Source organism: Leptidea sinapis, chromosome 34 (genome assembly GCF_905404315.1).
Source record: "Leptidea sinapis chromosome 34, ilLepSina1.1, whole genome shotgun sequence".
Taxonomy (NCBI): domain Eukaryota; kingdom Metazoa; phylum Arthropoda; class Insecta; order Lepidoptera; family Pieridae; genus Leptidea; species Leptidea sinapis.
In genome coordinates this window covers 9,757,855-9,783,978 of record NC_066298.1, presented here as the reverse complement: position 1 = coordinate 9,783,978, position 26,124 = coordinate 9,757,855, and the positions used below count along the sequence as shown (strand labels likewise).

At 36.0% G+C, this 26,124-nt stretch overlaps 2 protein-coding genes across 7 annotated transcripts; one reads left to right on the top strand and one right to left on the bottom strand.

Moving 5' to 3' along the window:
* Positions 1–253: 253 nt before the first annotated feature.
* On the bottom strand, positions 254–17,062 carry LOC126975051 (mitochondrial proton/calcium exchanger protein). The gene is made up of 7 exons (XM_050822843.1): positions 16,916–17,062; positions 15,272–16,488; positions 14,861–15,128; positions 13,818–13,965; positions 10,805–11,078; positions 6,442–6,621; positions 254–5,477 (listed from the first exon to the last, which is right to left on the bottom strand). The coding sequence occupies exons 1-7, from the start codon at positions 16,959–16,961 to the stop codon at positions 5,325–5,327; spliced, it is 2,286 nt and encodes a 761-aa protein (XP_050678800.1). The 5' UTR covers positions 16,962–17,062; the 3' UTR covers positions 254–5,324.
* A 6,862-nt stretch (positions 17,063–23,924) lies between these two features.
* LOC126975100 (oligoribonuclease, mitochondrial) lies at positions 23,925–25,798 on the top strand. 6 transcript variants are annotated; one of them, XM_050822918.1, is made up of 4 exons: positions 24,043–24,061; positions 24,106–24,216; positions 24,320–24,552; positions 25,265–25,798. In XM_050822918.1, exons 2-4 carry the CDS (start codon positions 24,156–24,158, stop codon positions 25,604–25,606), a joined length of 636 nt encoding a protein of 211 aa, XP_050678875.1. In that variant the 5' UTR covers positions 24,043–24,061; positions 24,106–24,155; the 3' UTR covers positions 25,607–25,798. The 6 variants fall into 6 exon arrangements, with proteins under 6 accessions (XP_050678877.1, XP_050678879.1, XP_050678878.1 ...); XM_050822920.1 differs by lacking the exon at positions 24,106–24,216 and having other exon boundaries at positions 23,925–24,073; positions 24,327–24,552; XM_050822922.1 differs by lacking the exon at positions 24,106–24,216 and having other exon boundaries at positions 23,952–24,073.
* The last annotated feature ends 326 nt before the right edge of the window (positions 25,799–26,124 follow it).

The following is a 26,124-nucleotide window of genomic DNA, read 5'->3' as shown; positions in this document are numbered from 1 at the left end:
TATACAATGCCAATAGTAAAATATACAAGCCCCCCTTCTTTGAGCCTCCAACCAAAGGTCATTTTCTATCAAATTCAAATATTTTTATTCAAAATAGGATTCAAAATCACTTATTCAAAAACTACCATCCACTGCCGCTGCTATCTATAGGATACACCCAGATGCTTTTAAGGTATGTCATTAAATAATGTTGTTCTATGAAATGTTTATAGTTGACGTCAAAAAAATAAAATCACAATTATAATAAATAACATGAAATCGATACATATTTATTTTCTTAAAACATTACAGCTCTGGAGGTATCTATTATAAATGAAGGTTTTTACATAGTTCTCTCGAGGCTGAATAAATACATTAAAAAAAATACTCTCCCTACTACTATACAATGTGTTTAAATCTAGGCATTATATGCATGAACTCATTAGAACAATTAATTGTTATAGATATAAAACATTATCACAACTTAGCATAAAGTTTGGTTTGTACAGATGCGACAGCGGGCAAACAAATGTCAACTTTTAGTCTTTGCACGATGGATAGTGCGTTTCATCAAATAGCTCATATGCCGTTATGTTGGCAGCAATTGAAATAAGTGTTGCCTTAATAATGTGAACCTTGAATTCAGGTATATTTAATTTTATGAGTTTGATGGAGTTGTAATCGCCATGATAATTGCATTCTTTTCCAACATCACATCAGCTTCGTATAGGCTGCTTGTGTTCTGGACACGGGCGCATATCAGATTTTTTATATGGCTGCGCATATAACATCGTTTTCAAATAAGTAGGTCTTCGCTAGTCGATAAATATTACATACAGGGTAGCCAACATGATAGAAATTATTTGATGAAACGCGCTATACCGGCGCCATTTTGTTTTTGAAGCTTAGGTTATTTTATGTTAGAATAATTAAATATCGCTTTAGAAATCCATGCCGATTTATATTACCTCTTTTATAAGTGTATATTCATGTTATGGAATGAGTCTTGTCAATGTGTATAATATAAAAATCATATACGAGAATCTATATTATATTAATCATATAATTTTATATCTCCAAGCCACCTGGCCTTGCAAATGTGAGTAATGGCCCACAATCATTTAAAATTACATGAGGAATTTGCCCTCTAATAAAATTTCAAGTACGGTATACTTACCCGCCGTCGTATTGTAAACAACATTCTTAATATTAAATCTCCACTTAACCTTCTTTGTCCCAAAGACAAATAAAGTAAGCAAGACGAATTGTGCAAACGCAACTAATGATCACAGAAAATGAAGAATAAATTAAAACCTCTTTCAAACCAAAAACAAAATCCACCAACAAATGGGCACACTTCACGCTGTGGCGGGAAATTGGAATGATAGTGTTTCCAGATACTAAATCGAATTCTACAGGTCTACTATTTCGTCACAATTACAACAATGATATATTTTAGGACCTATCAATGATAATACTGTAGTATTTTATGAAAACTGATATTTAATAGTACTAAAAATTTTATATTTCCTAATTTCCTTGCACAGCGGGTAGCCTGACCACAAAACTACTTACAACTTACTACACTATACATTCTTCTGTTCTAAATGGATATTTTAAAAAGAAAACTAGGATTTCAAAGTAGTTTCCTTATTATAAACAATACCATAGACTATAAACATAAAATTATGTATGGACTGGAATATATTAATTACAACATGTACCCGATAACATTTACACAAAATGCTTATTGTCAATAGGCGAGGCGACTTGATCCTATACCTCGGTTTTATTTGACTAAGATCCTTGATGGTTTGCCAATGCAAACCAGCTGGTAAGCCGTTACATCCAAAACAAACAGGGTGGAGAAAGTGTTAGTACTAAAATAACAGTAATGGTAACAGCTTACAAAAACATTTTAAACAAAATATGCACCATTCTAGATTGTGGTTTATTCGAAATCACTTAAGTTTTCAACAAACGCTAGAATTATATATATATATATTATATAATGATTTTTATTGCGTAAATTCAATGTTACAATAATCAATAGTCTGTGGTTTTATTTAAGTTCTAAAGTTCAGCGAAAAAAAAATTACAAAGAACTTAGGACTAGTGTTACAAAAATGGCTTAAAGTACTATTTTCCAAAACTATAAATATACAAAACAACTTAAGCTCAACCCCACCCGTCATATTATATCAATCAACCAATACTCGATCGCAACAATAATCCTGTATCTTCAAGTCAAGCAATGACATCTAGTTTTACACTAATTTACATCCGAGCCTTTAAGTTGCGAAAAGCCAAATGAGGGCCCAAAGTTGGTTTTACCACCGTAGTATACACTCACTTTACACCCACCCAAAAAAAAGCAGTCTGTCAATTATCTAGTCTACAATGATATTCTATACACTCATAAGGACATATCATTCGCAGTCTGAAAGCGGAACGGCAAAAGTGTACTTAAAGACAACTCACCTTAGTAGTGTGTGTCACCGTCCGAATCAAACCTGAACTGAATAAATGTTTTACATTGCTGCTTATTGATCAAGACTATTTTAAACAACTGGTGTAAATGCGGCAATGTATAGATATATCAGTCTAAGTTTATTATGGTGTAATTTGTGACATGTTCCATATTTCTGCTTCGTTTTTATACGACATGATTTGTCTATATGATTAAAACGTCATTGACAGTCTACACCAAACAACACATTCAATCAAATTACATTTTCACATCAACAGTTTACAGAAGACATCGTTTATCGTTTAATAACATAAATGACACGTATGTAGATGAATTAACGTTAAGTACTGCTACTTATAATACATGATAGCGCTATTGCAAATATATAATTTAAAAAAATGCTATTAGACCCTCCAACGGAGAAATCTTCGGGAGTAAATTGTATTGCATATTAACATATTGTCATTAGTTTATTAAAACACAATGTGGGTTTGAAGCAGAGTGTGATAATAGTATCACATGAGTGTTTTAATACCTAATTATCAACAGTTGCATACAAGACTTTATCTACACCCATAATATGAATCCTCTATAAACGATTCTGAAACAGTTCGCTCACTGCTAACATTAACAAAGCCAGTCCTAGTAACCATAATATCATCCAAAGGAGTGTTATTATGAAAACGGATGATGTAATGTTGCAGTGAATTTCATTACAACACTCGTTTGGTTGATGTAATGGTTATTTGGACATTCGGTGTTTTAATGTTGGCAATAAGCTAACTGTTTTGGAATCTTTAATAGAGGATTTAAAGCATGGGTATAGATAAAATAATTGTATAACACATAATACCATAGACTAACAATATATAAGGGTACAGACTAAATAAGCGTGCGAGACAGACGAACATCTGTAACGGAGATACAGCAAGATAGAAAAGGAAAGCGAATCTGTTGTTAATGTAACCTATTTTTACTGGCAAGTCGTAAACAGTCAGCCAGTTTTATGAAAATAAGGGACAAGAGGAGTAGGACGTTCAGCTGATGGTTATTGATACGCCCTGCCCATTATAATGCAGTGCCTCTCAGGATTCTTGAAAAACCCCAAAAATTCTGAATGGCACTACAACTGCGTCACCTTGAGACATAACATGTTAAGTCTCATTTGCCCAGTAATTTCACTAGCTACGGCGGCCTTCAGACCGAAACACAGTAATGCTTACACATTACTGCTTCACGGCAGAAATAGGCGCCGTTGTGGTACCCATAATCTAGCTGGCATCCTGTGCAAAGGAGCCTCCCACTTATACTCCACCTATTCGATCGAGTTAACAACGATTTGTAGATTTGTCAACGAAAGAGCGCCATAGAGTATCAGTAGAGGAAAACATGTAGAGTAGAAAATCTCATACTTGGCACTCAGTATTGTAACTCTGTAGTACTAGAAGTGAATGTGATACTATAGTTATTTTCAAGTTATTTGGAAATGGCATAAAATACCTTATAGCAATGGTAACAAGAAATAGTATCCTCTACACATCCAGTGTAGAAATAAATTAAACTAGAATCATGTACACAAGTACAATATATTATTTACAAATTACATATTTTGAACGCAGCTATATATCCACGGTGACGTAAAACAATTTTTCTAAAAGTTAATATGAAGACATTCTTTCTGAAAAAATTAAAATTAAAATATCAAGGGACATCGAAATAGTTATTAAGTTATTGAAAAATTTATATCGAATGACAGCCGGTAATTAGTTATTATCATTTTATTCATAAATTGGTACAGGAATGTCATCTCCACATAAAAACTGGGATTTGAAATAATCGAATATAAAATCACCGTGAAGAGGCACCTTAATCACATAGTTGTAGAGACTGAGATCTATAGATCATTGCTCAAACTTTACTTACGTAAAACTTAGCCGAGTGTAAGCTTAGCATAATCTCTTATATCGTTTTTATAGTCAATTGACACCTGAAATTGAACTGAGCTTAAACTAAGAAAGCCCAATGCAAAAGTCAAGTTCGCGTTTAATCACACTCATCTAAGTTTTACGAAAATGTCTGAGCAATGTCTAAGTCCGGTCTATAGATCTCCACTCTGTCTGTCTATGCCACAAATTGTTTCCCATCTCTTTTCTGAATGCACTATCAATTTCATCGAAGCCGACAAATATATTCGAAACATTTTATTACAGTCGCATATTTAATTCAATTCAGCTTCTCAAATTTTCGGATAAACAAGCAACTATTTACACTCTTTTGTCGGCCCTTGATAAAGTTGTACTACAAATTTGAGTATATCTATGAAGTGAGTATACCACGCTAAATACAGAATAGGCTATATACAAGCGGAGGAAATATGTCTGTGATACATTACGAGACACGAGACATCGAAATAAATACTGAGTTACCTCAAATGACCACACGCAAACATACTTCACTTATTTCCCGTTCACCTATCTCATTTGTTCAAGGACCTCGACTTATTGTTTGACAGAAGTACCACAGAGTCATAATTCAAAACTTGTATATGAATGACATTACAAATGACATTAATGTAACACTTATGAAAGTTTCATATCAGCTGGTGTCATGTCGTACGTTGGTATACGATCATGCGATTACGAAATAATTACAGACAACCCAAGTATAATAATTACACCTATGTGGCACCTACGTTATGCTAGAACCGCCTGCGATTGATCGAGAAGAAATCTAAATTAATAGTGAACGGGCAAGTCCTTGTCGTCAAAAAGTTGATGACCGAATTACTTTGCTTCGCGGATATATATATAAATAGGTCATTTATAATACATTCTAATATGTATCCGGACTGGGCCCCAGTTAGTCCATAGTTATCTCACTGTCTTTCTGGTCGTTCAGCCCTGCTTTCCTCTTTCTTTACAACAGTGATACCTTCACTCTTTGGGACTGATGGCTCTTCGCCTGATTTCTCCACAGCCTTCTTCATTTCACGCCGCTTTTGTGCCTCTCTGATGATGTCGAATAGACTCTGGAATGAAAAGAAAATTGTTTATTTATTCTCAATTTATTCGTATTGCCGTCATTTTGCAAACTACTAGTGCTGCCACAAGTCCATAGACATCTCAAGTGTTGTATGCATACATAGGCGATGGTCGCCCCAAAAGTTATTATAACACTAGAAATAAGGGATTGCTTGTGACTAATTCTAGAAGGCTTCATAAGATACATAATAGATTTAAGGGTAAATGTATACACTTCTATAATAAAGTCCCAGCCACTGTTCAAGCCTTATCTATAAATAAATTTAAACGTCTTATAAAAAAAATGGCTCTGTCGTAAATCCTATTACTCCACAGCTGAATATCTAAAAGATCGGACAGCCTGGGACTACATTGTGATTATTTTATAGCGATAGAAATGACTGTACAATATTGTATATTTTATTGAAAAGAGCGCAAAATAGCAGCATTCTGCTGGGAGAGTTTCTTGCGCCACTTCGTCCCTCTCAGAGCGCCACTTGTTTCCGAAGCGGTAGTAGTATCTAGTATATTAGAAATGACATCAAAAATAATTCTAAAGGAATATTTTGAGAAAATAAATGCTTTTTATGCCTTTTAAAGGTATGAGCGCTAATGACATTTCTATCACCTTTTTATTTTGATTTCTATGGGCTTTTAATATGTTTTGAAAGTAGCGTCAGCAAATCCATTTTCGTCGCCATTTATACCCATACCTTTCATTAATAACATACATAAGTGTTTGGTACAAGACGTTAAGTTAAGCGACACTGTCTTTTTATAACAGAGACAATATTAATATCAGTCGAAGAAACTCAGAAATCGACCCAAGATGTAGCTTAATCCAACGCGAATGTGTCAGATTACATATGGAACATCTCAACTGCCTGCAATTACTTAGATTCTAATATATTGCTGTGCCATTTATGTACTATTTTGTAATATCTAGAAAACCAAGTAACTTATATTATTTACCTTTCCTTCACTGTCTTTACTGTCTTCTTTGGGAGCGTTAGCGGCGCTGGCAGCCTTCTCCAGGGCCTTCTGTATCTTACTCTCAACTTCTAATATCTCTTCCTTGTCCAGCAACTCTATCAGCTCTTGCATCTGCTTCTCCGATAGATTCACATTCTCGTTGCCAATTATTTCCAGCATCTGTAAATATATATTCAAATGGCAAATTTTAATTATCTTGGCAATAAGTAAATTTTTTTTCGAAGAGAAGGACTAAACTGCGTACGGGTCATCTGATGATAAGTGATCACCGCAACACCAGAGGAAACACAGGAGCGTTACCGGATTTTTAGAAAAGTACTTTGTTTACGCGCTTTTTTTGAAGGTACCCAAGTCGTATCGTCCGGGAAACAACGCGCAAGTTAGCTCATTCTATAGTTTGTTGGGCACGTACAAGTAAGTTCTTTTAAAAACGCACTGTAGAGGAACTACAGACTTCTAGATGGCAGGAATGATATCTAACTTTGTAACGTGTCGTGCGAAGGTGCAATTCAGAGCCAGGATTTCGCTCAAACAGCTCTTCAGAACACTTCCCGTAATAAATTCGGTACAAGACACACAATGAAGCGTAGTGTACGCAACGCCCGTTCGCAGAGCACTAGATCCTCGACAATTCAATCAGCTCTTGCATTGCACCTGCAAATGTGGCCGGAACTGCGTTTTGTATAGCGCTAAAATGAGGGCCGTGGGCTATTTATGACCCCCAGGGTCTTTGAGGCCAATTTGATATGACCTTACGGATGACCGCGGAGTTGGCAATCGCTCGAGATTTCAAGATCCAGTACTCCGATACTAGGCGAGACATTAAGGGGAGTATTGTCGAAGATGGGTGATACGACAGATGGATTTTTGTGACAGGTGGGGTTTCTGGGGTTTAAATTTTATAAGGTTTATTTGACCCTATCTCGCGACCTTCTCAAGAGAGGACTCGATAGAAGACATAAGTTTTTTTCCAAAATAGTACTGTCGTCTGCATAACAATGCATATTTGGAGGCGCCCAACATATCATTAAAATGCGGAAGAAACATTGTAGGGGACAGCCACATTTATATTTTAGTTTTATTAAGTTATCCTAATAACCGATTAGATAATGCGGGTGGTTTGCAATCTAATTATTAGAAGCATCTGTGATAGAATCAGTAGGAATTTATTATTGTATTAAAAGTTCTACTTTTAATTCTCGGTTAAACCGCATTAAAAGGTTTAGCCGTATTCCGGATCCAAAAATATATAAGTATGTGCAGTGCATAATGTACGTTTTCGCATCGGGTTGTAAATAGTCTGGTAGCATTGATCATCATAAATTTTGTTACCTTTAATGGAAATTAAAAATTAACCCCCTTATTCATAATAGTCTGCTAACCTAAAGCATTGCTAATTCTCACTCTGTCTTCTTCTATTGACATAAGTCAGAATGAGAAAAAACACTCCTTAGCGGCTGTTTAAAGTTAGCGGACCATTATGAATAAGGGGGTAAATGTTAGCATAACGCCTAGCCGCTCATTCCTATATGTCGAAGACTGTTACAAAATGACGTCATAGGCACAACACTAATTGACCGCATTGACCAATGATAGCGTTAGGACCCGTAACATTGACCAATAATGGCATTGCTGTCCGTACAAACCGGAATGACTGAGATACGGTCGGGTAGCGCGGCGGAAGTAACGACCACCTCTAAATGACCGGCTAGTAAGGTGAATGACCTAAACAACTAATAATTCTATACTGAACGTAACGCCAAAAGCAATGACCTTGTCGACTTCGCTGCCTTCTAAGAATATAAGCCGAGTGAAATATATCTACTTATAGGCATGACGTAATCAAAGTGTGATGATCACAAATAGGTATATAGAATCATATAAGTACTCCATTGTGTTGAAATTACAAAAGATATTGCTGACTATTTATTCATTCATTTTGATTTAAGCACAATATTATTTTTAATTACAATATAATTACCTATTGAAGTGAATGCATTGTTAGGTACGCTCAACACTTTATTTAGTGACCGAGACTGATTTGTCAAGTCTACTAAGGGCTATATTCCACTGGGACACCACGGTAGCGCAACCAGTTACGCCACCGTGGTGTAACCTACCAAAATAGACATCATACAGACACCGGAGTCATGACGCGTCCGATAGATGGTCCAGGTGAGTAACTATCAATAGAGCTGTATATACTGTTGTATAAACATTCTTACTCAATAAGCAGTAATGTGAAACATTTATTCAGTTTAGATTTGGTTCGGAAAGTGACAGTTGACACACGACTAAGGAGAAAAGTGTGCTTACATTGTCTTTAAACACACTTAACCGTTCCGTCATCAGAGAGCGAATGATATCTCTATGTATATAGAACGTCAATGTAAGTATATCATAAACAATTCACTGAAAAATAAAAAGGGGTTTAGCAGTTTAACAATTATAACACTTGAAATGTTCATGTTCAAGCAGCAAAAAAAATTGAAGTACCTATTTCAAGTGTATTGTGAGAACTAACACTTTTTTCGCGTTTTATTGTTCATTTTGATTTTAGCACAATATTATTTTAATAATAATATATGAATAATAGTTGATGTGAATGCTTCGGTAGGCACGCTGAACACTTTATTTAGTAAACGAGACTGATCTGTCAGGCTGGTTCGGGTAAAGTTGGCACTGCATTGTAATGGACAGGGCGTATCAATTACCATACATAAAAAATATCTTTTCAGTGTCTTTATTTTTTTCTTAATTTTCATAGATAATAGGTTAAAAAATAATTATTATTAAATTATATAAAGTGTGCGAGGCTTAGTTAGCTAGTGCGAATATCTATTTTCAGCCGAATTATTCCCCTTCTCGGAAAATTATAAACTTGGTCCTGGGGTTTAGGATCTTGGAACTTTATCTAATGAAATTTTCTCCTCTTTTTTATTAATATTTTCAATAATTCCATATACTTTCTAAAATATTTGAAAATACTAAAAAACCTATTTATCTTATAGTGCAAGTCTATATATTTTTCAAAAATCATGCTATTATTCCCAATCGAATGACACCTAAGTTAAATAAGTTTTTTTCCGAGACGAAAACTCAAAATTACCAAAATTGCACTTTTTGACAGAATATTAATTTACCCCTTGTACCTAATTAGAAATACTTAAAAAAGACTTATATCCCACAAGCTAACCCGACAGACGTTTTTCTATATACAATAAATAAAATATGTGTATGTATGTATTTTACGAGTTTTAAATAATATTTCATAACAACCAGAATTATTTTGAAAAATATGCTCCCTGTTGTTATAATGAAATTGTTTCACAGAACTGTCAATAGTGCGACAATAAATTATCTCATAGAAAATATGTCCATACAAAACAAATCTCTTAAGTTGGACTAAACTGCACACCATGGAGTGTCCATCCATTAAAATCCGTTCATTAGTTTAGTTCACTGGGAACAAACATCACGACACTGGATTTATGAATATAAAGATTGGAAGAAAAAAGAATGATTATATAGATACTATATATTACGATGTCAATTTCCGAATAGATTTGTGTCCCAGATTAGCTTATCGTATTGTCGACGTTCTTGTATTGTAAGTAGGTAATTCTTAGTTTAAAATTCAATGATGGCATGATGACTCAAATTGATAACACTGTATGATATTATCTCATAATTCTATATAAATTCTAGCTATTCATTCTTATATAACTTAAATTATATTTCATTTTAATAATATTCTATCTAATATTAGTATCTTATTATTATAATATCATCAAATTAGTAAAACCTATTGTTACAAAGAATTAGTTAAAATATAACACTTTTACTTTTTGTTAAAACACTAAAATTTTCATAACAACTATCTTTAATTGATATCATTGTCTCTTTATAATGGATTGGAAGAAATATTGCCGAATAATAAACCGAATAACTCTTCATAAAACTGTATTTTCAATGAAATTTCTCGTGTTGTACTGTATGGTGGCATGAAATCCTTCATGTGCAAGAACAAATTGTACTTTTAAGTTCACAGTTCCGCAAATTCGGTCTCACATGGAGTACTGTTCTCATCTCTGGGTGGTCACTCCCCAGTACCAACTCGTTCCATTCGACCGCATACAACAAAGAGCGGCTCGAATCATCGACGACCAAGTCATCTCCGAATATAGATATCACTATTTGACAGATCGCCCAGTCAACGATTTATAAATATAAATACACATAATATCTCATCGATTTTATACCACGTATTAACACCTTTCGAGCCCTATTTGTCAAATTGTATATCCCTATTAAGTTGTGACCGAATTCTTTAAAAGCTTACCTTTAGCACATCATCAATCTTCAACTGGCCATCAAAGTCGTCGTCTAGCCTGCCAAGAACATCTTGTATCAACTTCAATTTGGCCTCATCGGGCACCTTCTGTAAGCTCTTAATGGAATGCATGAGTTCATCAATTTGAATGAGTTGCTCCTTTGCTTTTTGTGGCTCAGTTTTCGTTTGCTCCAGTGTCGCCTGTAATGCCTTTTCTTTGCTCTCCAACTCAACCAAAGCGGCGTCTAATTTGCTTATCATATTATTGACAGCGCGATATAACCTGAAAATATTTTATTTACAATAATTTAAGTTCACTGTGGCAACTCAATTTTTGTTGTAGAAAAAACTTAACAGGGTTTATACCTTCTAATAAAGATATTTTTTTAATTTTTTAATGATAGTGACGAGATGAGCAGGACTTTCAGCTGATGGTAATGGATACGCCCTGTCCATTACAATTCAGTGCCACTCAGGATTCTTGAAAAACCCAAAAATTCTGAGCAGCACTACAATTGCGCTTGTCACCTTGAGACATAAGGTGTTCAGTCTCATCCTGTGCAAATGAGCCACAGGTTTTAATATTATTATATTATGGAAGCACATACGAGTGTATAGGTTACATGTTATAGGCTAACACCATCAGATACATTCTCCTGTAACACCAGAGGAATCACAGTATTGCCGGCCTTGTAGGGAAGTGCACGCGGTTTTTTTCTCCGGACTGTCGTTAGAGTAACAAAAACTACAGAGGGTTTGTAAAAAGTTTAGTCCAATGACAGTCCCAACAAGCACAATTTGTTCTTGCCCCGCTCCATTATTGCCATCCACATTTTGTTATTGGTTTAAGCAGAAAATGATTCAAGCTAATCTCATAATTGATTTTAAAAACAACCAAAGAGCGAAACTTTACTACACTTTAAGGCTTTAAACCTTGAGCGATTGGGCAGAAGCCAATGTTATTCCCCACACCCCTTCAATGCACCATTATTTTTGTTATACTTCCTTGTTTGTAATAAATTGGTTAGGTTTATTTTTGCCATTAGGAGAATAAGACAGACAGTATCAGAACAAGCCGCGTGGTGTGCATACCACGGATATGTGTCATCCGTACTGTGCTATGGACTCATCATTTGGGGAAATTCTTCGGACGCAATTCGCGCTTTCAGAGTTCAAAAAAAAATTATCCGTGCAATATGCAATGCACACTGGATGGATAGCTGCAAGCTACATTTTTATCAAAAAGAAAATATTAACACTTCCTCCTTTGTATATTAGGGATATGTGTGTATTTGGAATATTTCACCAAAATGAAAGAACACTCTTCTAGGAACACTCGATACCCAAACAAATTACTTGTACCCAAATGTCAATTGACACTGCCAAGAAAATGTTCATTACATGGTGATAAAAATATATAGTACCATTTAAAAGACATGACATGATTACATCAACTTAAGAATAGATTAACAATGTTGTTAATAGGCTATTAAAAAATTGTTTTTATTCAATAAATGACTATTTAAATTTAAGGAAATTTGACATCTGACATGAATATTACTATTTTATTAGAATTATAATTGTATTGCTAAGTGTATAATACTTAATGGTTAGGTTCAATTTTGTATGAAATAAAATGTTATATATTTGCATGACTTGTAGGTAGAATAAGAGAAACGTAATCTTAATAAAATAAGACCGATTGTAAAACTGACCCTATTAAAAAATGCAAATAAACATTATTATTATTAATATTACTAATTAACACGTTTCTTTTTTAGTATTTTGGGTTTACCAACCATTTTGACGGGGAACATATAAGGTAATGATATCGTGTTTTATTTGCACGAAACTTTAGCGTCTACTCGTGACAGTGATCAAGTCACTGCCGCCCGTCGCCCGCAAACGCCCCCGATTCATTGTACAATAAATTAAGAAGATTCATATCAAATTCTTAAGGAAAGAGTCTTAAAATTTAATTTTGTCTAAACATATACCTAGACCAGCCGATTTGTTGCGATTTTCAAGTGACCCTTATCAAATATTTAATCATATTTTAAACACATGTGATCAATATTTATGGAGTTATTGAAGTTCAGGGGAGATTTACTTACTGACTAATCTCCACATTTTGGCCTTGACACATTCTGTTGCCACGCTTTGTGACTCACCCATTAAATATACAAAATCAAGGTTTGGTATTAGAAATAGCCATCCTGAATTTGGTGTTGAAAGGGTTGTTATTTATGGAGGTTGTTTGCCCCTTCCAATTGACACCCCTCTCAGCCCGCGGAGATTCATGTGTGCTTTTTTTAAATTTCCGTTTGAAGCTACGTACAGCGGACTAATTTTTCAAGTTTATAGATAAAATAAACACGCGCAAACCCGAATTAGTATCAAAATTTGTTGCATATGACCCCACTTTCACCCTCGTAAAGCCGGCAGGTGACGGTAATAAAGGTTAACCGTCCCAAATTGGTAGTGCCCCAGCACTAGATTTTTCAGATACACCAAAACCGAGTGTGCAGTAGGGCGTCCTACTTCGTCACCAAGTTCTGACACTTATTTTGTTTATAAGATGGTTTATTTTGCATGGTCTTATAGCATGTTTCAATAGCTTTCAGATACATTCACTCAAATCATTCTAATTATGAGCAATCTATTGGTACACGTAAAATAATACGCATTGACAGAACGCTGCGAAAGCGCCAAAATCGTGCCGATCTATACCGTACCGCGTGCGCATCATAGATCGCCGATTCGCTTTGGCTAATGACCTTATTGTTAAGGTTTAAGCTTAAAGGGTCTGATGTAAAAGATCAAAGGCAATCCACAAATAGCTTGCACACCCTTTCCAAAAGTGACCTAACATAAACTCAAATTGAAAAGAGTTAAAAAACCTAATCATGTCTGGGTTGAAGGGGGCTGTATTTCCTCCCCCCCCCCCATCCCCTTCTCCACCCCTCCACTCTTAAATAAGGATGCGAAATTGCAGACCAGAAATCAATAAAATAATTATTACCTTCTTGCTCCTTTTGTAAGTTTGAGATCAGCTTGTTTTGTTTTCACAATTTCATGCATTTCCTTAACATCCTCACTGTAGTCCAACAACTCTGTTTTCAGTTCCGAAATACTCTCTTTCTCCAGTAATAAAGATCTCTTTTGTTCAGCTGGAATCATAGAATCCACCAAAATATTAAATATGAATATTTAGAATGGATAAGTACTGTCATCATTGACATATGTGCACCCAAAATCAACAATCATATAAAATTAATATTAAATATTAGTTTTTATTTATTTATTGAATCAATAAAGACACTATTCTCACACTGTAACCTAAGGCAAAACATGCTTATGTTAAGATATTAAACTTTAATTATGTATTAAAATTACCTCATTTAAAATATAATTACTTAATTAATATTCATACCACCTATCCCAATTTGGACTTGTTCAATGAGCAAGCAAAGAAGCCAATGCTTTGGGATTTCATTAAAATTTTGCTGCGCAACTATGAAAGGTATGCTATAAGATTGGTTCGAGCATGCGGGATTACAAATTGATTTTATCACATCCTGCTTTTCTCTCATCCATCCGGATATATTTGCCCAAGTGAGGCTGGTTGACTTACAATACAGTAAAAATTTCCATAAAAAAAAACCAGAAGAACATCCCAACATATTTCTAGTATTATTATACACCAACTGTCAAACATAATCCGAAATAATATTATGAATGAATTGTCAGGAGTAAAAAAATATATATTAAGGTAATTTTATGCCAAAATATTTAATAGTTCTTGAAGGAGTGTGATATGAATTGAACACACAGGCTAAGTTACAAGTAAAATCAACTTGTTTTATATGTATTTTAAAGTCATACCAATTGTAGCTGGACAAAGGTTATCCCCAAAACATACAAAATTAATGCCATCACAACACAAATTTCAAGCAAATACTGACAACAAATATTAAAACATGTTCATTCACCTTTCATCTCATATTAGAATTACCTTGACCACACAGTTTACACACAAAATGGCTTTATGCCAAAAATAATTACCTAATTTCTCTAAAGCATCTTCAATAACTTCAATGTCTTTGTTGGAAAGGCCTTCTTCTGATTTGGGTTTGGGGCTATCTACTGCAATAACTGGTGCTGGATCCACAAGTACTGAATTAAAATCTTCAAGAATTGGGGCTTTATCCTTAAGTTCTTCTTTCTGCCGTTTTTTAGCTTCAAGCAGTGCTTTCTCTTGCTCAGCTTCCATCATCTCTCTGTTTTCTTCCTTTATCTTAAGTTCTTCTAGTCTAATAACCTCCATTTTGGTCTGAAATTATGGAAACACAATTATTATTTTCTAACTTCTGTAATTTGTATTCTTTTGAAGATGAAAAAATTTTGGAGAGAATATTTAAGCTTAGCTCTAGGGAAGTATATAAACTCAGGCAGATGTGAGAAGATGCTATATACCTGGAAGTCCACTCTGCCTTCCTTTTCCCCAATTGCAGCCTTGGTCTGCATAGCAACCTGTTCTGGTAAAGCCGAAATAGTAGCTTTCAATTTATATGTAGTGGGTACATGTTCTGGTACCATCAGTGCTCTCGAGAGCAACAAAAGAGATGGTGGCACTTTCTCATTCAATGACAAATCTAGCCAATTCCTCAACTCTTTTCTCAACCTTTCCTCAGATATGCCATAAGCTCTCATACCTCTTGCTCTACATGCCAGTTGCAATTCACTATAATTTAAACTATCAACTCCCTCTTTTGCAATCATTTTATCATCAGCTGAGAGAGATCTTAATTTCATTTTAAGATTAAACCGCAACATAGCACTTGTTCCAATTGAGGTAACATCAAGTACTTTGCACAGAGCTACCAAGTGTGGTCTTTGCAAAGAGTCAAGAGTGATTTCATCTTCGAATAACTTAGAGAACTTCATAATTTCCTCACTAGTAGCAACATCACCCGATGTTCTAATGCGATTGAAGAAATTGGAGAACTCTTTTGCAAGTTCAGAATGCCTATTACCAGCCTGAGGTGCCATCTGATCTAAGGTCTCCTGGAAGAATTTTGCCATTTCAAGTTTTACTTTTAAATGTTTTTTTAGCTTTGCATCTTTTTGATCCTTGCTCTCAAATGTAGAAGGCAACATATTTGGAAAGAATTTAATAAACAATGGTAAAGCAAATTCTAAAAATGGTACAAGTATAAATACAATAAAAGGCACCATCCTGAACAGATCTCCAATAGTAGTGACTAACAATCTGTGTTCTCTTCTAGTTAAAGACCTTCCTCTTAAAACTTTGAATGCCAAAGATGTTGAAATTCTTATCTCTATAAATAATAGCCTGAAACCATGATAGTAATGCCTCAACTCAGTCATAATTCTTTCCTTAATGCTCTTTTTTTGTTCAGCTTTCTTTGGCAGTTTCTCTTTTTCTTCAATTTCTTTTTTGATAGTGACAACTGTAGCTTCTACTTTTGATGATGGTTTCAGTGGTTCTTTTTCAAAGTTGTAATTACTTGTAGATAAATTCCTCAAATAAAATGGGGATGAGACAATTGTGTTCAACGGTTTTTGAGTGACATCATGTTGCAATCTTAGTGGCTGTGTTGTGTAATATGATAATGACCTTGAAAGAGTAATATATGGAATATTTTGGTAATGTCGCGTTTCCCATAGTGCTGAAAGAAAATTACATTTATGTATTTAAAAAAAACAATAATAATAAAATTACTACAATTCCAAAATATGCAATTCGTAGATTTAAAAATTTGTGTTTAATTGTTAATATATAATATGCCTTAATGAAGAGGCGAATATCTAAAAATTTATTAATTTATTCATTACAGGTACCTATCTAATGAAGGAAAATAATATATCAAATCTTTTATCTTTATGAAAGATACAACCACAACAATGAACTCGTTTGCTATATTCTGTTATTTAATAAGGTTTAATAGTTCCACGGATATAACAGAAACCTCATTGACACCATAAACATTGGTGAAGACTGAAGTCATGGTGTAATCAATCAAAATGATCTATAAGGTTAGGAGAAGACGAGAATTTGTATTTATTTATTATTTTCATTGCACAAACAATACGTACTTGGTTTTTTAATACAGCGACACCGATTTACAAGAATTCTATTCATATTGTAGTAACAGTACAATAAAATAATGAAAATTAATTATTGAAAACAATCTCTATACTCGTCAATTATTTTCACTGAACAAATAAATTATAATTACTCAAGACACAAACTCTTAACTGACATCTGACTGGCAACTTGATATTTGACAAACCTCATTACTCAATGGAGATCTTCGATTATTGACACTATTAGTAGACATGGGGTATGTACCGACATGCACTGCGAGCACTGCACAGTCTTGCATGAGACTTGGTCCAACATATGGCAAGTGTCCAAAGCTTCTAAGGGTAAATTTTATGGAGAATTCCAACCTGAAATCCCTCAAAAACCTTGGTTCTGTAAATTTAAGATTCCGAATAAAACTGTTATTTCAACTATTTGTCGTTTACGCATTAACCACGCGTGTACCCCAGTTTTCTTAGCTAAACTTAGGATTAGAGACAATTCCCATTGTGAATGAGGCCTAGACAAGGGTAACGTGGATCATCTGTTCTTCAATTGTCCCTTAATGCAACCTTATTTGTACAATTTTATACCTGCTGAAGTACCCCGCCCAACTTCCTTTAAATGTCTCCTCTCCCTAGTCTTCAATCCTTTTGTAAATATTTTGTGTAAATATATTAATAATAATAAGATTAAGTTGTAAATATTCTCTAAGCTTGGTGGTCTACCTTAACGTGACATTGGCAAACTTGTGGTATACCTTCCACAGGAGCCATAGTAGGAAGAATAGAATAGAATAGATCTTCGATTATTGACACTATTAGTAGACTTGGGGTAGGTTCCGACATGCACTGCGAGCACTGCACAGTGCTATCACTGTAGAAAAATTCGTTCCGTTATGCACTGCCAGTATACGAGGGCGGCACTGAAAATTTCGGGAATCAAGGAAGTGACACAACATTACTATTAAAAAATTTATTTATTGCTTTTCGAAGTATTCTCCACCAAATTTGATACATTTTTCCATACGATGGAATCAATCATTGAAGCAAACATTCCCTTTGGAAGTTAGGGTCTCAAAAATGGCCGTTTTGTAGGCGTCCACAGCTTCTTCAGGTGATGAAAATCTCTGACCACGCAATTTATTCTTTATTTTAGGGAAAGTATAGAAATCATTAGGGCTTAGGTCGGGGCTGTACGGCGGATGGTCTAATAATTCTATGTTTTCTTGCTCTAAAAACTCTTTTGTTCTGTGCGCGGTGTGAGAACTCGCATTGTCGTGATGGAGGATGATGCGGCGGTTGCAGTTCTCTTTACGGAGTTCAGAAACGACCAGCGGCAAACAAATGCTAGTATACCATTCTGCATTAACCGTTCTTTGTCCCTCCTGTAACCAGGAATAGTCGCAACATGGCCGGTTTTGGAGACAAACGTGGCCACCATTTTTTTTGAAACACTCCGTGAACGAACAATTTTTGTTGGCTTTAACTCATTTTCGAACACCCAAATTCATGACTGGTTTTTTGTTTCGGGTTCGTACGCGTATATCCAGGATTCGTCACCTGATACGATGTTGTATACAGCATTTGAGGATCCTGAGTGGAATCTTTCGAGAGTTCTGACGCACCAAGTAACGCGAGCCGCTTTTTGCTCTTCACAGAGCAAATGGCAGTATCCATCGGGAAATCAACTTTTTTACACCTAATTGTTCATGCAAGATTATTTGTATTTGACTCATGCCAATGTCTAAAGTTGCCTGAATTTCGCTGTATGTCACATGTCGATCTTCCTCAATCAGCTTACGCACAGCATCAACGTTTTCTTTGGTGACTGCATTTTTTGGACGACATTGACGGGGATCACGTCCACGTTGAAATTTCAGCAAACCAGCGATAAATTGTGGTTTTGGATGGGGCTTCATCACCAAATCATCTGGTCAACACCATTTTGTTTGTATTAAACCTTTTCGAAAGTCATAATAAATCATCGCTCTAGAATTTTCTCGAGTCAATTCCATTTTCTCAACGACTAAACAAGGTTGACAAGACCTTGTGACAAGACCGAGAATCTTTTTTTATATAAATAAATGGTATTCGATTTTTAAAACCGAGGAGTTTTTAATTAAAAAGATTTTAATATGACAGGAACAGTGGAAATATTCCATTCCCGATACATTTAGTGCAGCCTTTGTACATCATAAATTGTCGCCATATTCTACTATATGCACTGGCGTTTTTGAGGTAAGGTACTCGCAGTACTTTGATCACGTGGTCAGTCAAAACCACTTATAAAGTTATGTAATTAGTTTGGATTAATAAATAAAAAATTGGAAGAATTGCAAACATTAATCTGATTAGACTGTTTTAAAATCGTTTCACGTAAAACTATATTTTACCCTACATAACCTCTGCATATAAACTTAAACACAAAGTTAATATAAGTTAAGCAATGAAAACCATTTTTTTATATGAGAGGGGGCAAACGGGCAAGAGGCTCACGGGATAGGGAGAGGTGAGGCAACCGCCCATGGACATCCGCAACAACAGGTGTGTCAAGAAATGCGTTGCCGGCCTTTAAGGTAGGAGTATGATTTTTTCTTGAAGGTCCCTAAGTCGTGTCTGTTCGGGAAGACCGCTGCCGGTAGTTGATTCCACAATGTGGCTGTGCGAGGCAAGGAATTTCGAAAAAAACGCGCGGTTGTGGAATGCCAGACGTCTACGTGATGCGGATGGTACTTCGCACGTAATGTCCGGTTTCGGAATGTGCCGATTTCGGCCACTGGAATCAACACGAACAGCTCTTCTGAGCACTCCCCGTGATAAATGCGCTAGAAGATGCAGAGAGAACGAACCCACATCTCTACGCAATGCTAGAGAATCAAGCCGATCGGAGATGACTTGATCGTCAATGATTCGAACCGCTCTTCGTTGTATGCGGTCAAATGGAAGAAGCTGGTACTGGGGAGCACCCGCCCAGAGGTGAGAACAATACAACATGTGAGGCCAAATTTGCGCCTTATAAAGTTGCAGGCGGTGGCTTTTAGTGAAGTACTGTCTCGCCTTACTGAGTACACCAAGCTTTTTTGAGGCCAGTTTGGCCTTCTCTTCCAAGTGACCACGGAACTGAACGTCGCTCGATATATCGACGCCAAGTATTCCAATACAGGCTGTGGCAGTTAGAGGAGGTACTTGGGATACTATTAAAGACATTTGTAATTTACCTCTACTAATGATCTCCCTACTGAATTATTGAATACTAAGTAGACTTAGGGTAGACCCTAAGAGAATCATTAGCAGAAGTAAATAAATACTTTACTTATATTGGTAACAACCTTGCCTCATCAATAATTAGTAAACTAGGCGAACACAAAATTGATTGCTCTGATATGGCCTCAAATATGCCTTTCGGATCACTTATGCTATTGTTGAAGTGAAATGCATTATCCTCAAACTTATATCAGCAAGTGCTTCAGGTTATGATATAATTAACTCTTATTTACTCTTAGAACCGCTTGTTCATTTAATCAACTTAAGTCTTTCTAGTGGTATTTTCCCAGAGGTTTTTAAACAGGCAGTTGTAATTCCGGTTCATAAGAGTGGTGACAAAAAAGTTGTTTCAAACTATAGACCCATATATACAGACTCATTGCTAAGTGTTTTTAGTAAGATCTTGGAAAAATAGTTAATATCAGATTAACCAAGTTTCTTGAAAAATACAAGCTACTTGCGCATAACCAATTTGGTTTTCGGTCAAATCGATCTACTCTGGATGCAGTACTTCAGGTTACTAAATATATCACTAATACCCTAGATAGTGGCAATAAATGCATAGGCGTTTTCCTAGATCTGCAAAAAGCATTCGATACAGTCTCAATTCCTATCTTACTCAATAGACTTTCCAATTTGGGAATTAGAGGAATAGCTTTGGACTGGTTCAAAAATTTTCTTAATGGAAGACAGCAGTGTATTAAGATAGGCGATCTTACTAGTGATCTTATCACCATTGACTATGGAGTTCCCCAAGGAAGTGTTTTGGGCCCTACACTATTCCTAGCTTACATCAACCCTCTTTGTTAGATTTCTCCCACGTCAGGACGTATCGTTTGCTTTGCCGATGATACTGTAGTTTTATTTCATGGAAATCAGTGGGATGACGTGAAATCGTTAGCTTGTAACCAGAAAAACAATCGATCTTATTGTAAATGTAACATCCTAGCCAAAGAGGAAACCATAAAATACCTTGGTGTTACGCTAAACGAACACCTAAATTGGACGGCCCACATTTATATAACAAAAAATAAAATAAAACGTCTCATTCCACTATTTAGAAATCTAAGAGACGTGGCACCAGTCGAGACTACTATGATGGTGTATAAATCTCTCTGTGTTCCAATCATGACCTATTGCATTTGTGCATGGGGTGGAGCTGGCAAAACGCTTATGCTTCAGTTAGAACGAGCACACAGAACTCTGCTAAAACAATTTTCAATAAGCCGTTTAGGTACCCAACCAACCAATTACATGAAGAGAGTAAACGTCTTAGGGTCCGTCAGCAATATATTTATGGAATAATTTTAAGATTTCATGTAAAAAGTAATATAAATTCTAATGATAATAACAGAATAACCACATTTCGTATCCCGATCACTAAAACAGGCTTTGCTTAGTCACAATATTAATTTAATTCGGCATACGCTTACAACTTCAGTAAATATAATAAAAATATAAGTAAAATAAATAAATACTCGTTAACAAAACCTTTAAAATCATGGCTAGTAGTATTAAAATACGAAGATACAGAAAATGAACTTAATATTCAATTCCTAACATTTATTTAATCTTGTGCACAGTTTGACATACTAACAGACTCAATAAAAAAAACACACACACACACACTTACACACACACACTTACACACACACACTTACACACACACACATACCTCTTTTTAGTGAGTTTGCTAATTATGTTTAATAATTCCTTTAATAAATCCTTTCGGAAGGACCTAGCCTCTGCAACTCAGAGTATCCTGTCGCAGAGGGTAGGGCACAAAAACATTTTGTACCACATATTATTAGTTGAATACATGCTTAATATTATTATTATTGATATGCAGAAGAAACAGCGTAGGGGATAGCACGCAGCCTTGCGAGACACCAGCGTTTATGGGTTTTAAGTCGGAGCATGCACCGTTGATACCAACTTTGATGCTCCAATCAGCCAAAAAGCTAGTGACCCATTTGCACAACTTCTTGGGAAGCCCATAGGATGGCAGTTTCGCTATAAGCGCTTTATGCCACACCCAATCGAAGGCTTTCGCTATGTCCAAACTCCCCGCCATCGCCTCACCCTTCGACTCAACCGCTTGCGCCCATTTATCGGTGAGGTATGCAAGAAGATCACCAGCTGAACGACCCTGACGGAAACCGTACTGGCAGTCGCTGATCAGTTGGTGCCCCTCTAGGTATCCCAAGAGCTGGCGATTGATGATCGACTCCATTACTTTGGAGAATATGGAGGTAATGGCAATGGGGCGTTAGTTAGACGGATCTGAGCATACACGGCGCCATGCCGGATTCTTAACCTCTGGCATGTATGACTCGCACCGCGGAATATGCGTTGGTGGTACACCTTGGTTATCCAGAGTCGAGTTGGACGCGAAGAGGAAGCCCAGGAGATCAGCTTTCTCTTTCGCGTCATGAGCCAGCGAGTCATCATCCCTGTGCAGTGGCGGAATGGCTGGCTGGCAGAAGTTTCTTTGGACAGCCTTGGCGAGCAACCAGAACGCACGAGTTCCCGAGGGAAGGCGTGCAAGTCTCTCGCCAATTCTGCCAATGTGCTTCGACTTCGCCTCAGCAATAACTGTTTTGAAGGACCTGGAGGCATGATTGAAGTGTTTTTTAAGTTCGCTGGAATTCACATCCTTAGATCCTGCTTTCGGCGAGAGGCCATTTTGCAGGAGCGGTCAAACCATGGTTGGGACCTGCCACCGATAGGCACAGAGGTGGATGGAATGAAGAGTTCCATACCTTGCAGTACCACATCAGCAACAGCGTCAGCAGCGGCATCTGGATCTCCCAGCGAAAAACAGATCTGCCTCCACGGGTAGGATGCAAAAAAGCACCGCATCTCGTCCCACTCTGCTGACCTATAGTGCCACACGCGGCGACAGCCTAAGAAGTGGGGCCGTGTTAGGCGCGTGATCCTAGAGGAGGGTCAACGGAAACTAGGTAGCCGTCCGGATGTGATTCTTTTTACGGTACGCAGACATGTAAGCTAACTATGGGCCTTATAAGATTGCTCATGGTCGCTCAGAGGGCAATGGAGAATGGAGGATCGAATCAGAAATGAGGTGATCCGTAGGATCATTTTCAATTTTCTGACGCAATTAAATAACTAACTATACTTTTTAAGTTAGGTATTGCAATTTTTTACCATGTTGAAATTGCGCGTAGAGTTAGTTATCTAATTTTGTCACAACATAGAACATAAAGCATTGATTTAGTAAATGGAACACGAGAGCTACATACATGCGCAAACGCAAGACGTAGCCGCCATTTTATGACCAGTAACACAATTAAAGAAAAGTTGAAAAGTTTCAAAGCGAGTGCCTTCATTATCGGGCCAAATAACAGATGGCACTACAGTCATCTGAAAACGTCACTATATCAAGGCGTCTGTCCCACCCAGGGGGGTACAACCTCTCTAGATTGGCACATGAAAAAAACTTGCATTGAAAGTGCTGCCACCTATTCTATTAGGTACACTGCAACTTCACCACGATGGCGATAATTTAATACATGATAGATGGAGCTAGTGATAGCAAAAAACTCACTTAACTTACTTATTAAAGACTTGACTATGGTGTTGTAATCATTGAATGGTTCTCCTTATTTAAAGGTGACTGCTGAACTTATAATAAACGAATAATAATTTCCACCCAGACAAAACAAACATCAATATGCATTAAATACGTTTATACGTTACGCTAAGAGCGTAAAATTAACGCAGCGCCATATCTTGGCCTGGGTATACTGAATTTACAAAATAAAAACATGAGTTGCACATCTATCTCTAGTATATAGTGTATTATCTATGGTCCCACCCCTGCTGTACAGTGTTGAGAACTTGAGTGTACAGTGTACACCAGTCACCAGTATGAACTATGATGTATGTATCGATTTAATATATTAAATTTTAATGTAATGTAATTGTGCTTTCCAAAAGATTTCTTATAAATCAATAATTAAGTATGAATCGATGGTTTAATTCCACTTTGGTGTATATAAAAAATATTAATGTAATGAAAACACGTGAGTAAACAAGCAAAGTTAGCCAATACTTAATAGGTTAAAATCTATAGCTTAATATATTGTAGCTATTGTTTTTCTTTATAAATGTATTAAATTGTTTAAGACTACAGGAGTAAAATGTCCTCATGCACTATCGATAAGAAAGCAAACCGAATCATTTGGATGGATCTGGAGATGACAGGACTTGATATTGACAGAGACCATATTATGGAGCTAGCGTGCTTAGTGACCGATTCTGACCTTAATGTGGTTGCAACAGGTCCGGATATAGTTATACACCAACCAGATCATATATTAAACAGCATGAACGAGTGGTGTAAAGCACATCATGGTGAGGTATGCTATACAACAAACAAATATTTGGTAAATATCCAGCAGTCAGCTTTCCTTTGATAATCAGCTGGACTGAAATAAAATTTAAATTCATCATTGAGCTAATTTTACTATAACAAACCATTTAGTGTTAGTAGAATTTTATTGAGTAATTCTTGTAAGTACTTCCTACAAATATATTATTTCCTCATCTCAGAATCACTGAGTTAACCATTTGGATGAATCTTACTAAATTGGGATTGGATAGGAAGACATGTTTTCAAAGTTTTCACACTGACTAATTGGCTAAATAATTAGGTTTGAGAGTTTCATTGGGAAAAGTTAATTATTCCTACTGTAGGATCCCAGAAAATGTCTGTGTAGTAAGAGTTACTATAGTATGTAATGGGAAGATTGCCTATAGGCTAGTCTGTGAAATAAATATCAATTAACTACTACAATTTTTTTTAAATAGGCCCACTTAGTTACTTACACCCATTCTTATCAGGTCTGATAAATCAAATATTAAATAAAAATATTGAAGATTTCTGGTCCTGATTCTGACACTGACACTGACAATCAAAATGTATTCTAGACAGGTTGCCCTGGTCTAGAGGCCCAGGCAACCTATTGAAACTCTTCCGTGCTGGGGGGTGCTGGTCCATTGTGTGCCACACACTCATAAAATAATATTTTATGTCATGCATTTTTTACATATTGATTTCTTTTATTTTAGAGTGGGCTGACTAAACAATGTAAAGAGTCTAGAATAACCTTAAGAGAAGCTGAAAATCAAGTTTTGAAGTTTGTTGCTTCCAATGTCCCGGAGAAATGTTGTCCCTTAGGAGGAAATAGTGTCTACATGGATAGACTGTTCTTGAGAAAGTATATGCCACAATTAAATAATTACCTGCATTACAGAAATATAGATGTTAGTACAATAAAGGAACTTGTGAAATGGTGGTATCCAAAAGAATATTCTAGGGTGCCGAATAAAAAGTTTGCACATAGATGCCTGAGTGATATAATGGATAGTATAGAAGAATTAAAATATTATAAGCATAATGTTTTCAAATGATAATAAAAATCAACAATCATAATAATATATAATAACTAAATAAATATACTTTTTATTCCTGGTGTGCCACTTAAAATATTGTTACATAGACGGGTAATTAGTATTGTCATTGTATTGTGTGTGTGTTAACAGTCTATTTTCTTTTGTGTGTATTTAAATCCTTCTTGTATTTAATAAATCCTAACAGTTCAACAGCTTTTCTATCCATGAATCCCTAGCTCATAACATTTTGGTGATATATGCCAATTACTTCATAGATGGAATACCCCAAGGAATGATAAAGTGGCACTGGCACAGTACTAACTCACTGGGAGAACATACTGCATGTGATACTGTTTGGCGTCAGAGCTTTAATGATAACTGTCATATGGGTGAGAGCCAGGGCACCAACCTTCCCACCCTTTATTGTATGATAGAGAAACAGCTGACCTTATGAGGCAACACACACTTCCAGGAGGAACAGACAGGCATCCTGTAGGAGATCAGATCAGCTCAGGTCGATTTTGCGTGCAGTATCG